General features: G+C 48.1%; 1 protein-coding gene across 1 annotated transcript in view; it reads right to left on the reverse strand.

Moving 5' to 3' along the window:
• Window positions 1-14,759, reverse strand: part of LOC311181282 (BOS complex subunit NOMO1) — a gene marked incomplete at both ends in the record, with an annotated part of 45,683 nt that overhangs the window by 19,155 nt on the left and 11,769 nt on the right. Inside the window, 10 exons of the mRNA XM_084249626.1 lie at window positions 1,347-1,434; window positions 2,651-2,787; window positions 3,797-3,928; window positions 4,827-4,968; window positions 6,518-6,692; window positions 9,825-9,975; window positions 10,164-10,269; window positions 12,789-12,878; window positions 13,195-13,332; window positions 13,847-13,999. Coding sequence (XP_084105752.1) covers window positions 1,347-1,434; window positions 2,651-2,787; window positions 3,797-3,928; window positions 4,827-4,968; window positions 6,518-6,692; window positions 9,825-9,975; window positions 10,164-10,269; window positions 12,789-12,878; window positions 13,195-13,332; window positions 13,847-13,999 — 1,312 coding nt within the window. The remainder of the gene's footprint in view (window positions 1-1,346; window positions 1,435-2,650; window positions 2,788-3,796; window positions 3,929-4,826; window positions 4,969-6,517; window positions 6,693-9,824; window positions 9,976-10,163; window positions 10,270-12,788; window positions 12,879-13,194; window positions 13,333-13,846; window positions 14,000-14,759) is intronic.

A 14,759-nucleotide genomic window follows, 5' to 3' on the forward strand; every position in this document is an offset into this window, starting at 1 on the left:
AAAATACAAGGGAAAGGCTAAAAAAACCACAAAGACACCATCCTTCACATGCTTGTGGCCACGTTCTGCCAGACTTTGTTATTGAGCCCACTAAACTCCACATCTTGATGGTCCCTTTGTATGGATTTTTGTTACCTGCAGCCAAAGGCACCCTAAATAAACACAGGGCAGGTGGCTGAAGCAAAGAGAGTGGCAGACAGGACTGGATTATACAGAAGCTCAGGGTCAGGTTAAAGATTTTCTATTTTAAGAATCAAGAGAATTCATAAACAATTATTCATCAGGAAAATGCAAAACAAAATCATGAGACATGACTTTATATAAACCAGAATGCCTGTAATCCAGAAGACAGACAATAGCAAATGTTGGCAAAGACACGGAAAAATAGGAATTCTGTGCATTGCTCAAGAGAATATCAAATGGTATATCCAGTTCCTTTGGAAAATGATTTGACAGTTTCAGGAAAAAAGGACACCAATTTACTATATGGTCCAGCAATTCCATTCCCAGGCCTTCCCCAAAGAAAAGGGAATACAGATATCCATACAAAGACTTGTACACACATGCACATTGCTACATTATTCCTAACAGCCCTGAACAGGAAACAATTCAAATATCCACCAACTGGTGAATGACACACAAAACATGATTTAATCATGAAGAGAATACTACAAGGCAGTAAAAAGGCAGAAGCGACTAATACCCACCACCACCAGGATGAACTTCAAAAACGTTACAGTAAGTGAAAGGAACCAGACAAAAATACTCATATCACATGGTTTCATTTATATGAAATGTCCAAAAGAAGGAAATCCATAGACAGACGACAGATAAGTGGCTTCTGGGAATGGAGATAACTGTCAATACAGAGGAAAGCTGTTACTGGGGTGATGAAAAATATTCTTTACTGGATTATGATGGTTAAACAACTTGCCAAATATACTAAAAATCATCGTTTTCGATGGGTGGATTTTATGGTCTGCAAATTGTAGCTCAATAAAGTTAAGAGAAAGAAATCACAGAATTTTAAGCAAGATGGGAGATGATCCAATGTATATTTTAATCAGATGATTCAGGACAGGTCACCGGGCAAAGGTGTCATATTTTTAAAAGTGAAGGACCCAGTGGTTTCTACTCAACGCTACCCAAGAGATGCCCACAGCTCTAAGTGTTTGGGGAAAAGCCCTGCTCCCTCCCAAGGAGAGAGATGGAAAAACAAGTGCCTGATAAACACAACCAAAATTGATTGCTTGATGCAAACAAATCCAAGATAGGAAAAAATGCCTTTAAAGCCATCTCGGCGCCTTCCCTTGCTCCAGCACGCACATCCATCCTCCCAGACTCACCGGGCTTGGACAGGCAGAATCGGTTGACTCCTTTGGAGAGGTTATAAATCCCCACATTCTCAGGTCCATTTCCATCCTGATAAAACTCCTAAGGGACCAAAGCCAATACAATGACTTACTAGGGGAGATGGAGACACCAAGATGATTAATAATATTTCTGTTTCTGAACCAGTCATCTGTTTTGCCCATTAATCATTTGGGCAGTTGGGAGCCACAGGAAAATTAAAAACCTTCAAAAACTTCCAACAAAATGTGCTCTTTTTCATTCAATCAACCAATATTTATTGACAGCTGCTATGTGACGGACCCAAGGCTAGGCCTTAGGGGCTGACATGGCTCCTATTCTCAGGGGGCTTACAATCTAATACAGGAAGACAGGAGGTCGATGTGGTCAACAAAGACATTAGCAGGTTTAAGCCAGTGAGTAATAAGGCTTGAAGAAAATAAAAAGGGAAGCAGGATAAAGTGGGGTCACCAATGAGTCTCTTTAGCTTGCTGGTTTCAGGGCAGGCCCCTCTTCAGCAGGGAACACTAAGGCTGCAGCCTGGAAGGTGAGAGGAAGCATTCTGGGGAGAGGGCACAGCATTCTGTGCCCAGAGTTGGGAAGGCCAGTGTCCAGGGCCCAGAGGGCGAGGTGGCAGCTGGGGAAGGGCCTCGCTGGCTGTCATGAGGAATATGGACCTTAGTCTGAAGAAGATGTAGATCCACTGGAGGATTTAAGGAAGGAAACTGTTTCCTAAAGGTCTGCCACTTACCCCCAACTGGACATGAATTCACCCATCGCCTGGGATGCAGCTATTTCATGAGCATTTGTAGTTAAGCAGTTGGATCAGATGATGGGCACTAGAAATACCAGTTTCAATTCCCCCAGGGCCTAACATCAGTAGTCACAGTCACACCAAGCCGAACAGCCCAAGGAAATTTGAAATACCTAAGGGCTTCACTTAAAACTCACTTTAATCCTGAGAAATGGTATCAGGATCCCAACTTTACAGGAGAAAACTAAGGCTCAGAACCACGACATGAACTTGTCCAAGGCCACAAAGCCAATGTTCTCTGTACCTATGAATGGCTTCCCCAGACAGGCAAAAGTAGAAGTGAATATCAGGAGAGGACAGGACATTCCCAAATAAAGGAATGTCCACTGTAGAGGCTTCCTGACTGAGCCTTCCATCACAGGCTGGTGAGTGGAGGGGCAGAAAAGGAAATCTGACTACGGTTATAACATTCTTGGCACACTAATCCCACTCGCTTTCCAAGAGGTGAGTGTCCTTCCAAATAAGAGACTCCCAAGCCAGGCATACCAGAGTGATGGCGTGAGAGAGGGCGCATCTCAGCATGTAGCCCGTCTGCCTGAACTCAATGGTGGACACGTCGTCCTCCAGGACTTCCACTTCCAGACTCTTGTTCTTCCAGCACCAGTCTTCATGCAGGATGCTTACTGGGAGACACCCAACACAGAGGGGCACGTGAGCATAGACATGCTACCCCATATACCCCCAGGAAAAAAGGTGGCGAAGTGACTAATTTTTAAAAGTGTGTGTGTGTGTATACACGCGCATCCACACACTTTACATTTACACAGCCAGCCACGCCTGGAACAAGTAACTACTATGGGAAAACTGAAACCAGCGCCCATTAAACTCACCAAGAGAGAAATTCAATTGTGCCTAAAGGTCAGGCTACAAGTAAGATGTTCAGGGATGAGCAAATTGCTCTGTAACAGGCCAGAGTGTAAATCTTACAACTTGTTGCAGCCCATGGGGTCATGACTATTCAATTGCCTTTGAAGTGCACACACAGTCACAGACCATACATAAACAAATGGATGTGGCTGTGTAAAAATAAACCTTCATAAAAAAAAAAAAAAAAAAACTGGCAGTCATCCTCAGGCCAGACGAAAAAAAAAAACAATAAAAAGCAGTCGACTTGACTGGTGATTCACTGCCAGCAGCTGCAGGCTGAGCTCGTCAGAGCAGAAACGCAGCAATAGGTGGCTCTTGAGAAGGGCGGGGCCCTTGAGAAGGTCCAGTGCTCACAGGACCTACTGCTTAGTAGACACCATGCAGGAGCTTCCCACTGCATTTCACTTAGTCGTGCTTTCTGCAAGAAGGTTCTATTAACTTCTGTTTTACATATAGCTGCTAAGTGGTGGAACACTCCCGCCTGGCATTATTTCACACTTCCTTGGCATTTAGAAATAAAATGGCACGAGTGAGCGCAGCCTCCCAAATGAGCAGTGTGCGGCTGTCGGAGGAGATGGCAGTTAGTACCCAGAGCCTCCCCCCATCTCACCCAAGGCGTGACAGAGCACATTCAGGGTCTCGGGGCAAGGAAGACATAAACAAGTGAAGGTAGACAGTTGTGGTGCAACCTGAAAGCTGGGTTTTAGACAGACTGAAGAGACAGGAAGCTTGTGAGGACCATGAGATGCTACATTTGGTTCTTACTTTTGTATTTTCCAGGGAGCACATTGTCAAATGTGAAAGTCATTGAGTTGACCTTGTCGGAGAGCTGGAGGCTGCGCTTCTCACCCTGGCGGCTCAGGGACTGCAAGGTCACCAGCAAGTCGCCACAGGTGTCTGCAGAGAGACAGGAAGGTCAGATGGGACAGCCCCATGAGGCCCAGCACATGTTCCCACCCCCAGCCTGCCTACTCCATCTAGATCCCACAAGGCAGTGCCAGGAAGACACCTTACGGCTGCCACTGGATTCAAAGAAGTCTCCCCTCAGGGTAGCCATCAGGGCCAAAGAACAAGGCACCAATGCTGAGATCCCATTTACTGACAAGCAGAAAGCAGTGGAACATCAACAGAACCAAGAATTCGGCTTTGCTGAATGCCTGCTTTGTACCAGCACAGAATGGATCCTTCATCAAGTAACAGCACCAACAGCAAAGATCTACATGGCTCTGACCATGTGGTCCAGGCTCCAAAAGGCTATCCACACACCAACCCTGACCCTCGCGAAGACCCAGGGGACAGGCATGAAAACTATCTACATGTTGCAGGTGAGAGCAAGGAATTCGCTCCTGGTCACACAGCGAGGGCTTAGGCCAGGTGGTCTGAGGGGACAGGAATTTCCTGACACGCCCACACTTAGCCTCATTAGAGCCCTCTGAGAGCAGGAAGCTTCCCATTTTACAGAAGAAAAACTGCACAAATGCTTCCAGTCTCATAGCAGGGGAGTGACAGGTAGGACTGAAACTTGGGCCTAATTCCATCTTCTTTTCAGAGTCAGAGGGGAACAAAAGCCCCTGTGTTCTGTGGAGCCAAAGCAGAACTGCTCCAAGAGCACTGGTCTGGTAACTCACCAGCGCAGTCATTCAGAAAGAATGACAGGTGATGTGGCCTTTCAGCCACCTCCCCCAGGAGCTGTTTCTGCTCCTTGTGCCGCTGCCCAGCGAGGAAAGCTCACCAAAACCCCACTTCTAGTGTCTACTTGGAAACTATCTGTTCTTGCTTTTAATTGACATCTTACCCAAACAAGAGACTTTCCCTGAAACGGATGCCAGAAACTGTACAAAGGCCACGTCCATCACAGGCCTGTCGGTCACAGCAAGAGGAAAGGTCTGGGGTTTCAGTGTCAGTCCTGCTCTGGCCTCAGCCTCAGGAACCATCACCTGCGGGACACATGGGACAATGTCAGTGGCTGTGTGAGGGATTCTGCTCCCTGCTCTTGTGCCTCTGCCAGGGCATGAGAAGGTTGTCTGGGCCCAAGGCAAGAGAGATTTTGAAAAAGGCTCATTCGTAGGCCTAGTTTTTTTTAAAAGATTTATTTATTTATATAAGAACTGGGGTACAGGCCAGAGCCACAGGAGGGTGAAAGGATTCACCAGAAAAGAGCGGGGAGCAGAAGGCAAGATAGGAGAGGCCTGCCGCGCCATGTGGGAATCTCCCTGGCTGGCCGGGAATCAAACAGGCACTGCAGAGGCTGCGGACAGCTTTACAGCGCTGCGCTCTACCCGCTGCGCCACCGGGGAGGCCTAGGCCTAGTTTTATAATGACAACAAATCCACAATACAGCCTGTATTAACCAGACAGGACCCAGCAGCAGTGTGTCAGGGTGCACAGGGGCAGACCTGTGCAACTCTCCAGAGATGCATGAGCTGCCCTGGTAACCTGTGCACTGGCTGGGGACCACACTGGACCCCAGAGCCTCTTCCTGGCTGAAGGTCACTCAAAATGTGAGCCGGGACCGTGTGGGCACTCGTGGCTGGCTCACCGTGGATCTAGGCCACTTCCTTCTTCCTGTCTTCTTTCAGTGTGCCTTTCTCAGCCACAGTGGGCTAGGAAGGGGTGGTGGTCACCTATTTCACCCCTGGTAAAGACATCAGGCTAGAACTGCTCTTCCTCAGTAAAGCCTTTTATCATGCTTCCAAAAGGGCTTCCAAAGGCTTGTCAGCGTGGTAAAGGAGGTGACAACCCTCCCACCACACTGCTGATGGCACCAGGGATGACACTGTGCTCCCTCCCAGCTCCTCACAAAAGGGGCCCCAGAGGAGAAACTTCCTGGTGCTCTCTCACCACCCCCACCCCTTGCTCGCTCTTCTGCGGGGAGGGGCAGCAGCAAGGCCTGGAGGTACTGACCCAGTCTCTCCAGGAGCAGGGCCACCACCCTGGAGGCAAGGGTGAACCTCTGCTTTGGTCTTCCTTCCACCCGCCTGTGCTCAGGCTGGGCCCTCATGCTGAGACCACAGGCCAGGACCTCCCTGCTTATCTGCCTGCCTGGATGGAGAAACCAGGCGGTGATGCCCAGCCATCTTCAACTCAAGCAGAGGCAGGAGAAAGGAAGGTTCATTTTGGTCTCGGGTCCCAGAAGCCATGAGCTGGAAAGTCACTGAACCGCCACTAATAAACTGCTTTTTGATCTCCTTCGTGACTCGTGGGTGTCCTCAGGAACCTGAGGAAGCGGAGGCACAACTGGCAGCCTGACCTCACCCTAGTGAACATCAGGCCTGGAAGAGAGAGAGGCCTGTTGTGTCATTTCTGACCCGTCCGCTCTACCAACTGGGAGACGCTGCAACTGGAAATACCTCAAAATCAGAAGCTGGGAATGGAAATGCTTCTACTCAAACCACTATTGCCCTATTTGAACCCCACTGGTGAAAACATGGCTTTTTCTCAAATTTCTAAATTTCTGTTGTAAATGCAACGAAGACCCATCATTACCTGGACTTTGTAGGCTCCTGGTTTTGCTTTAAAACAAAACGATCCATGAGCATCTGTCTCCACGGTGACCAAAGACTTGTCCTTGTCTTGAGACGATAGGACAACTTTGTATTTACTCATCTGCTTGACGGTCTCAGGGAAGCGGATGATTGATATCTGGCCACAGACACTGAACCTGCAAGGAGGCGCCCATTCAGTCCAGCATGAGAACTCAATTACAACAGGAGAGGAGCTTATCAACCCAAAGTGTGCATCCCTCTTCCAGCCCTTGCCCCTGAGACCAGTTTAATCTTAATGAAGAGAGGAATGCAGCCCGAATGACTCCAGTTTTAAAAAGTAAGCTTCGGAAGGAGATGCACGGGCATCTTCTGAGCAAGGGCAAAGGCAGAGCCCACAGCAGACTGTGTCTCCTGGGTGACATCTGGCAATCCCCTACTGGGGAAGCCACCTTAGAAAAATGTGCAGATGATAGAAATGTTTCAGGTAATTGGACCACTGATGGTGGAGCAGCCTCGGACCATCAGTGTGGATTAGTCCCTCAAAGCAAGTCTGAAAACCACCTAAGACACTGGAGCACGTCCAGGCCCTGAAACACCCACGCCTTCACCGCTGTGACTGTATGTAACACAGGCAGGAAAGCAACCCGAGGAATTGAACAGCATGGGGCTCAAGAATCCACAGCCCATGGGCCAAATCACACTCACTCGGCGTGAGCTGAGGATGGTTTTCTCACTTTTACTGTCACGCTTTTAAAGGGTTAAAAGGAAAAAAATGTATCCAAACAAGACTATATCCTGACCACAGAAATTATATGAACTTCACACTTCAGTGTCCAGAAGTAAAGCTATGCGGGAGCAGACACCCCCGTTCAACGACCAAGCCCGATGGTGGGTTCTGCCCCAAGATAGTTGGGCCCACAAAGCCTCGTTCTTTACTCCCTGGCCCTGTGCAGACAGCGCGTCTAGATTCAAAGGGGTGTGCTTGGTTCTCGCACTCCACGACTGTACACTCTCAGGCCGGGAGGCCGGGAAGGGAATCTGTGTCCCTGCAGGTGGAATGTCATCTTATTTGCTCCAAGTTGAACCTCTTTGTCTAAGTTTTAAATATTTAACCATTAGATGGGTTTTAGGTCAAACTCTCAACTAAAGAGAAGTGTTCAGTTACCCCAAACTCCAAATGTGTATTGGTCTACTTTAGAAAAATAAACTCAAAAACCATTAGGAGAGGATTTAGTATAATAATGCCCTTAAAGATTGATTGGTTTCAATAAAGTCCCTCATCAAGGTTTAATATGTTTATGGCTAGAAATTGGTCATTTTGGGGCATCACGAGATAACTACATGCTCACAGTTATTTGGACAGAAGTTCAAGAGGTTATTTTTCAAATAAATTAGGAAATACATTTTTAAGAAGGAAAAGAAAAGGGCTCAACAAATGCTATTTTTCTCCTTGACCCTAATGTTCTACCTTAAAGAAGAAACAGAAGCATATTCCCATCTCCACAGACAGCACTTCCTCCATCTACACCTAATTGCTCATGTTAAGAAACCTGAGGCTCCAGATGCCATTAATTCTCTCTCATTATGGCCCATCAGATCCACCTACTTCTTGCTCCCTCCCCGTCAGCACCAGGGTCCCAGCACCCAGTCTCCTCCAGACCATAGTCAGCTGTGACTCCATTTATCCTCTGACTTCCCTCTGATCCCTTCTCCACACAGCAGCCAGGGAAGAAAAATCTTTTCAAAATGAGGTAAGAATGCCAGGCCTTTCCCTGCACACCCACCACAGCACACTGCCATGGAGGTGCTTGCCCTGAGTCTGTCTCCCCAGCAAGATGAAAGCCTCTTCTTGGTATCTTGAGTTTGGTTCAAGGTTCTAGGCCTCACATTTAACACAGTGCCTCATCCAGAGTTGCTGCTCAAAAATGTTTACAAAGTGGAAGGTGGACTTAAGTCCCAGAACTATTTTCTGAGGCTCCACCATGACGAAGAGTTTTCAGATTCCACAGGTGACGTGCTGCCTTGTCTCCCACTGGCCACTCACTCCTGACCTTGACCTCCACCTCCTATAGAAAACGGTCACCATGGACTTCTCATTGACCAAGTCAATTAACTGTGTTTTCAAAGCTTCCCTGGACCTCCATGACCATCAGGCACTACCCTCATACCTAAAATCCACCAGCCCGGGCTCTCCTGTGGCCACAGCATTCCATTTTTAGTCTATTATTCTAATTATTCTAATTCTACCTGTTCTTTCAACATCCTGGCTGCCACCTGTGGCCAGATCTTCAGGATTTACAATCTAAGCAGCTGTCAGAGAGCGCCACCTAGTGGTCCCACAGACCCCCGTGGCCAAACCACCCCGACCAGCTGCTTCTGGCTTCTGGAGCCTCAGCCGGGTGCACCACAGCCATCCTGCCTCCCCAAGGAGGACCCTAAGTACCTTTCCCTTCTGTCCTTGACTCCCCTACAAGAGAAGCCCTTGTCAGCTCTGTTTTCAGGCCTCCTGGGCTTCTCCCCTCCCAAGCCATCGTCCACCAGAGCCCCTCACTGAAATAAAAAAATCTCACTGCGTTACATCTACGCTCATAACCACTTGCTGGCCCCCTGTCCCTCGGCAGAGTGAAGGCCCATCTTCCCAACAAGTGTGAAGAGGCCTCTGGGATCGGCCCCATTTGCCTGCCCAGCACTTTGTGCTCACACAGGGGCACTGCTGAGGCCACCCACTTGTGTTCATGGCGCCTCTCTCCGCACTGCCCCTGCCCTCTGGAGTTACTGTTCAGTGAGCCTCAGAGGTGCCGGCAGCATGCCCACGCTGCAGGTTACTCACAGGTGAGAGAAAGCCCTGGTATCTGCCTTCAGGGCAGGGCTCTTGGCATGACACGAGCTCACGTTGTGATAAAACAAATTCCACTACAGAGTGTCCCCTCACATCCTCACAGTACGTACAACAGAGCAAAGCAGTGACGACAGTGACCCAAAGCAGCTTATAACAAACCTTCTCAACCAAGTAGACCAGCTTCCAAAGATCCCAAGAAATGAACCAAGCAAGATCCCACTTCAGTGAAGCCAGCCCCGAGGGATTTTTCCCGACCTTAACAAACCTGTTTAAACTTTGAAGTGAGGTCATTTTCTTGGAGCATGCACATACAAATACCATAAAGAAAGATTTAACACTAATCTCTCTAAGAAGCCAGTCTGAACTTGTCGGGAGTGTCTGAGACCAGCTGTGGATCCTTCCAGAAGCACAGTAAAAAGGGACCTGCCATCTGCCGACGTGAGCACTGGCACTCGCAGACCTCACTCACCCCGTGGCGATGATGTCGGCCAGCTGAGGTGTGTTTGGTGCAATCTTGATGGTGACGGTTTCAAAGTAGAGGTGCTCTTTCTGAGCATGGATGGTGTAGGTCCCCGTTGTGATGTTCTCCAGACGGAAGGAGCCATCAGCTTTTGTTTTGACTGTAAAACGAAAATATTCAAACAAAAAATGAGCCAAACACAGTGCGCCCTCTCCCCTCAACACAAGAACACTCAAGACAAAAAGCTGGCCTCTTTGTAGAGTCATTAAGATTGGTTTCCTTTTCACATTTCTCAGTGATCAAAACCAGCCCTGCAAACAGTCCCGGTGCCCTCTGGAGTCTGCCCACCTTTGATCTGATTATTCAGAGTGACCACAGCCTCCGGGACACCTTCGCCTTCAGGTCCATTCAAGACCCTCCCCGTGACAGAGAACCCCATGACGTGGAACATGGGCTGGAAGATAAAGAGCAGGAGGAAGGTTCTCATGTGCTTGAGCCCCGGAGGCTCCTTGTGCCACCCTCGTCACACTCAGCACAGCCGCCCACAATGGCTTCTCCCAGGCCCACATGCCAGCCAGGCTCCCCCACAGGCAGCGCGTTCACCCCACATTGGTGTCTGTAAATAACTGAGTTAAAAGATCTACAGACCTGATTCCCAAGTTGAAGATTAGCAAGTCGGACCTAAGAGAGCTTCGCCACTCTTGGCCCCTGCCTGGCTCCTTCCCTCCAAAGGCCCCATTCTGACAAGTCGCCCATTCTCCAGTCTCCCAAGTCCAAACCCCAGCATCACTTTGGCCCCCTTCCACACACCTCCAATATCCACCAGTCCTGTGGGCTCCACCTCTGCAGGTCGCACCTGCCTCCTCCTGTCTCCTCCCATGACAACCTGACTTCAATCCTTCTGACTCCCTCGTATGACCCCCCACCCCCGAGCAGCCTCCTATGCTCCACGCTGCCTGTGCCTCCTGCCTGTGCCTCCACGCTGCCTGAGTGCCAGGCTCTGCTCTGTCATCGCTACAGTCCAGTCACCTTGATCATCAGTCCTCAAGTGTACCACATGCAAATGCCACACGCATTCCGCACGTGGGGTCTTTACACCAGATGCTCCCTCAGCCTGGATCTTCTCCCACATCTGGAAAAGATCTGGGAGTAGGCTGCTCCTTCTCATCCAGGTCAATCTGTCGCCACCTCTAAGAAGCGCTCCCTGACTCAGTAGCCCCTGCTGCCCGCCCCAGTCAGTCACTGCCCATCACGCTAACCTATTTTATTAGCCGGATCAAACTCCCCACTACCTGGAACCCTGACAATTTGTCTACCGCCCATCAGAATGCAAGGTCCAGGAAAGCAGGGGCTTTTTTGTCTCAGCCACCGAGTCCAGAGCAGGCACACAGTCAGTGACCCAATGAATGAATGAATGAATGAATGCAAACATGCAACAGCATTTAAGAGGCATTTTTCCCCCCAAGCCTTCCTTTTTACTCAGGCAGCCTTTTGATCTTCCTAAGAAGCAGTTTACCCATTTATTAATTCCAACATGCCCTCTATAACATTTCTATTGGTACCAGCTATGTGCCAGCACCAAATCACGTTAGGAACACAGTGGCGTCGTGCAGCTTCCAGGCTACGCCCCGAAGTTCCCGTCACCTCTGTTCCCCGCTTGCATTTGGTCATGACCTGGAAAGTCTTCCCCTCTCACCGCCCCACCCTTCTCTGGGTGCCCCTTGAAGCAAGCCAGGGTTTCATCTTCTTGCCCTCTTGCCCTCTGCGGAGCACAGCAGTCAAATGCTTTACCGAAACACAGACAGCAGAGCCAGAGCCCCACTGAGCACGTGACCTCAAGCCAGCTCCTACCAGTTCAGGCGACTGTAACACAGCGCTTGCAGTGCAACATTAAAAGAAAATGATTAAAATCTAATTTTTTCAATAACTATAACACTAGGTGGTCCATTTATGGAAGACTGTAATTTTCTTTTGGGATTTGCTCTATCTAACAAATCTTCTATAGTAATCACTTTCTACTTCTGTATTTAAAGATCTAAATGTGATGAAAAACAGATTTACCGTCGATTTTAAGGCCCCGGGGGTTTATCAAGCCATCTCCCTCCCCCTCCATTCCTACCGCCATGGCCCAAGCACTGTCAGCTCTCACACGGTTTAAAGCCACAGCCTTCTAACCAGTACTGTGCTTCCACCTTGCCCTCCACACACAATAGCTCTCCTCGACACAATAGCTAGAAGGGTTGTCACACCTCTCCTCTGCTCAGAACTTCATCCAGAGCTGGCACCGAGGGTGGCCACCCTGCCCTGCACAATCTGCCCATCACAGCCCTCTTTTGCCCCCCTCCATTCCAGCCACTCTGGTCTCTAAGGGTTTGGGCCCCCCAAACCCTTAGGCACACTGCCTCAGGACCTTTGCACCTGCCATTCCCTTTGTCTTAAACACTCTGCCCATAGATGCCGGTTCAGTTCACTTCCCCTCAGGTTATGGCTCAAATGTCAACTCAGGAGAATTTTTGAGAACACCCTGCAAGACTGCAACCCTCTCAACCTCAAAACAGTGTGATCTCCTTTCCTGCTTTATTCTAACTTAACTTTCTAATTTACTGACTGTAAGTATCCTGTCTCCTTCTGCCATTACAACATGCATTCCATGAGAACAGGAGTCTCTCTTCTGGCCACTGCTATATGTCTAACCCTAAAAGAGTAGGTGAAGCATATGACATTGATATTCAAGAAACATTTCATTAAACAAAGCATCTATAACTAGGGCTCCAATTCCCTAGGATAAAGAAATTATGTGAGACAGGAAGGTCTGTAGAGTATCCCAGGCTAAGCTGGAAGAGAGTCCAAGATTCTGTTTGTCCCAACAGTCCACCCAGATAAAATCCTGATTCTTTCTCAAACATATTTGCAACACCTGTGTGCAGGGCTGGGAACTGGAACACCTGTCCCCAGAGGACAGGGCGCTCTTACCTCAATTTTCAGGCTGTCATGTTCCACTGTAAAGTCAAGTCGGGAAGGAGCGACGTCAAAGGTAATCCTCTCCCCTCTATAGAAGGGAATCTGGAAGAAAGAGTCTGCTCATTACTAAAAGCCAATACCATCACTTGCCCCTCAATACTAATAATCCATCCAGAGCCACAAAGGGCCTCCAAGGGTTCAAGGAGCCAAGGGAGACTATTAATCATAACTATGGCTGATTTTAAAAAGGCCTGCACTTTTCTGCAGCTATTAGTGAAAGGTCAGAATCTCATCTTAAGTAACTACTAAATAAAATGTTCATGAAACTGCAGGTCAGCCATTTCTTACGTGAGCACCCAGTGGCACTGACTGTGACATAAGTGTCCTAAACACAGGCAGGAGAACCTGCTTCACCCACCACAGTGTAGCCTCCACTCGGCAAGGAATAGAAGGAGAATGAGCCATCTTCCCTGGAGACCGCGTGGCACAGATACACCAGACTCTCGTCTTGGGGCTGGAAGCCGGGCACTGGCGCAACATTGCAGCCCAGGACGTCCTAGGCCAGGAGAAAAACCCCATGTTACTTTCCTTTCTACTCTACTTACCCTTCTACTTTCCCCAATGCAGGAAAACTTTTCCAAGTTTTATATCACAAAATACATATTCCTGAAATCTAGGACTACTAGAGGTCAAAGAATAAAAATCTTCACATTCACGTTAAAAACTGACATAGTCTTCTTGAAAACATGACTGTGGCTCCCTACAGGTAGGTCCCCAATAACCAGATAGGAGAAGGTTGCTCAGGAAGGAAGTGATTGGTCCAAGGTCACACAGCTAGTCTCAACCCCGGGCTGACTGACTCAAAGCTTGTACGTGTCCCACTCAACTCCACTGCCTCCCAGTGTAGACACTCAAGCCCTCATGAGTCAGTTGGGATATGCCATGTTCTTAAATGCTGAGGCACATCAACCTTGACCTGCATTTCGAACAGTATATTCTGTGTCTGGAGGGCCCCTTCTCTGCCACCTCCCACCCACAGTCTCTTTTGTTGTTCACTTTTCTTTGCTTACCTCTTTGGTCACCAAAGAAGAAAAAAGAAGAAACTTCACACCTTTCATGGGTTCCCCGTCACTGCGGACAGAGCCAGACACGTTGTAGCCAGCTACTATGAGGGGGCTGGCGGCGTTGGCATTGGAGTTGGTCACCCGGACAGTGGTGCTCGCCTACAAAAGCAGATTTTAACTTCCAAGGAAATACATATTCGCAAAGTATGCAACACAAGGACGTGCTCAGGCTAACCCGGAGGAAAGCAACAGAGAAAACTGTGTATGTGGTATGACCACAACTGTTTTTAAGGCATAAATCAAGCAGAAGGAAATATGGCAGAATGAGGCTGCCAGGGATTTCATCCCCAGGGTGACATTTTACTTCTACATTTCCCCAAATTTCCTAACTTCTCCTCCTTTATGTACTTCTATGTGTTCCAGTTTTTAAAATGGGCATGCTTTACTTTCTTCCCCATGCTTAATATTAAACATGCATATATTTTAAGGCTTTTTGCTAAAGTACAATTTACAGAGAAAGTACATATTCGAAAGCACAATGGGTGATGTTCACAAGCTGAACAAAGCATGCAATCAGCACCCCAAACCAGAATGGAACTAGCAACCCAAGAAGCCCCCTTACAATCACTTCCAGTCACTGCCCCCAAAGAGGAATCATTATCCTGACTTTTAACAACATGCTTTCCTTTGAAACACAATTTTGTATTCATAAACTCAAATTCCTTTATGCATTCAATTAGCAAGCAATATAAGCCTTAAAAATTTTCTATTTATAATATGTGAACCACTGAGTTTTAAATAATTTTTAAAACCCTGAAAACCTAAAGTCACAGTGTTCAGCTACATCTTGGCAAGAAATTATACCTACATCAACCATAAATGTGTAAAACCTGTAATACTGAAATATTGATTCCTATGC

The sequence above is a fragment of the Talpa europaea genome, assembly GCF_964194135.1.
Source record: "Talpa europaea genome assembly, chromosome: 12".
NCBI classification, from domain to species: Eukaryota; Metazoa; Chordata; class Mammalia; order Eulipotyphla; family Talpidae; genus Talpa; species Talpa europaea.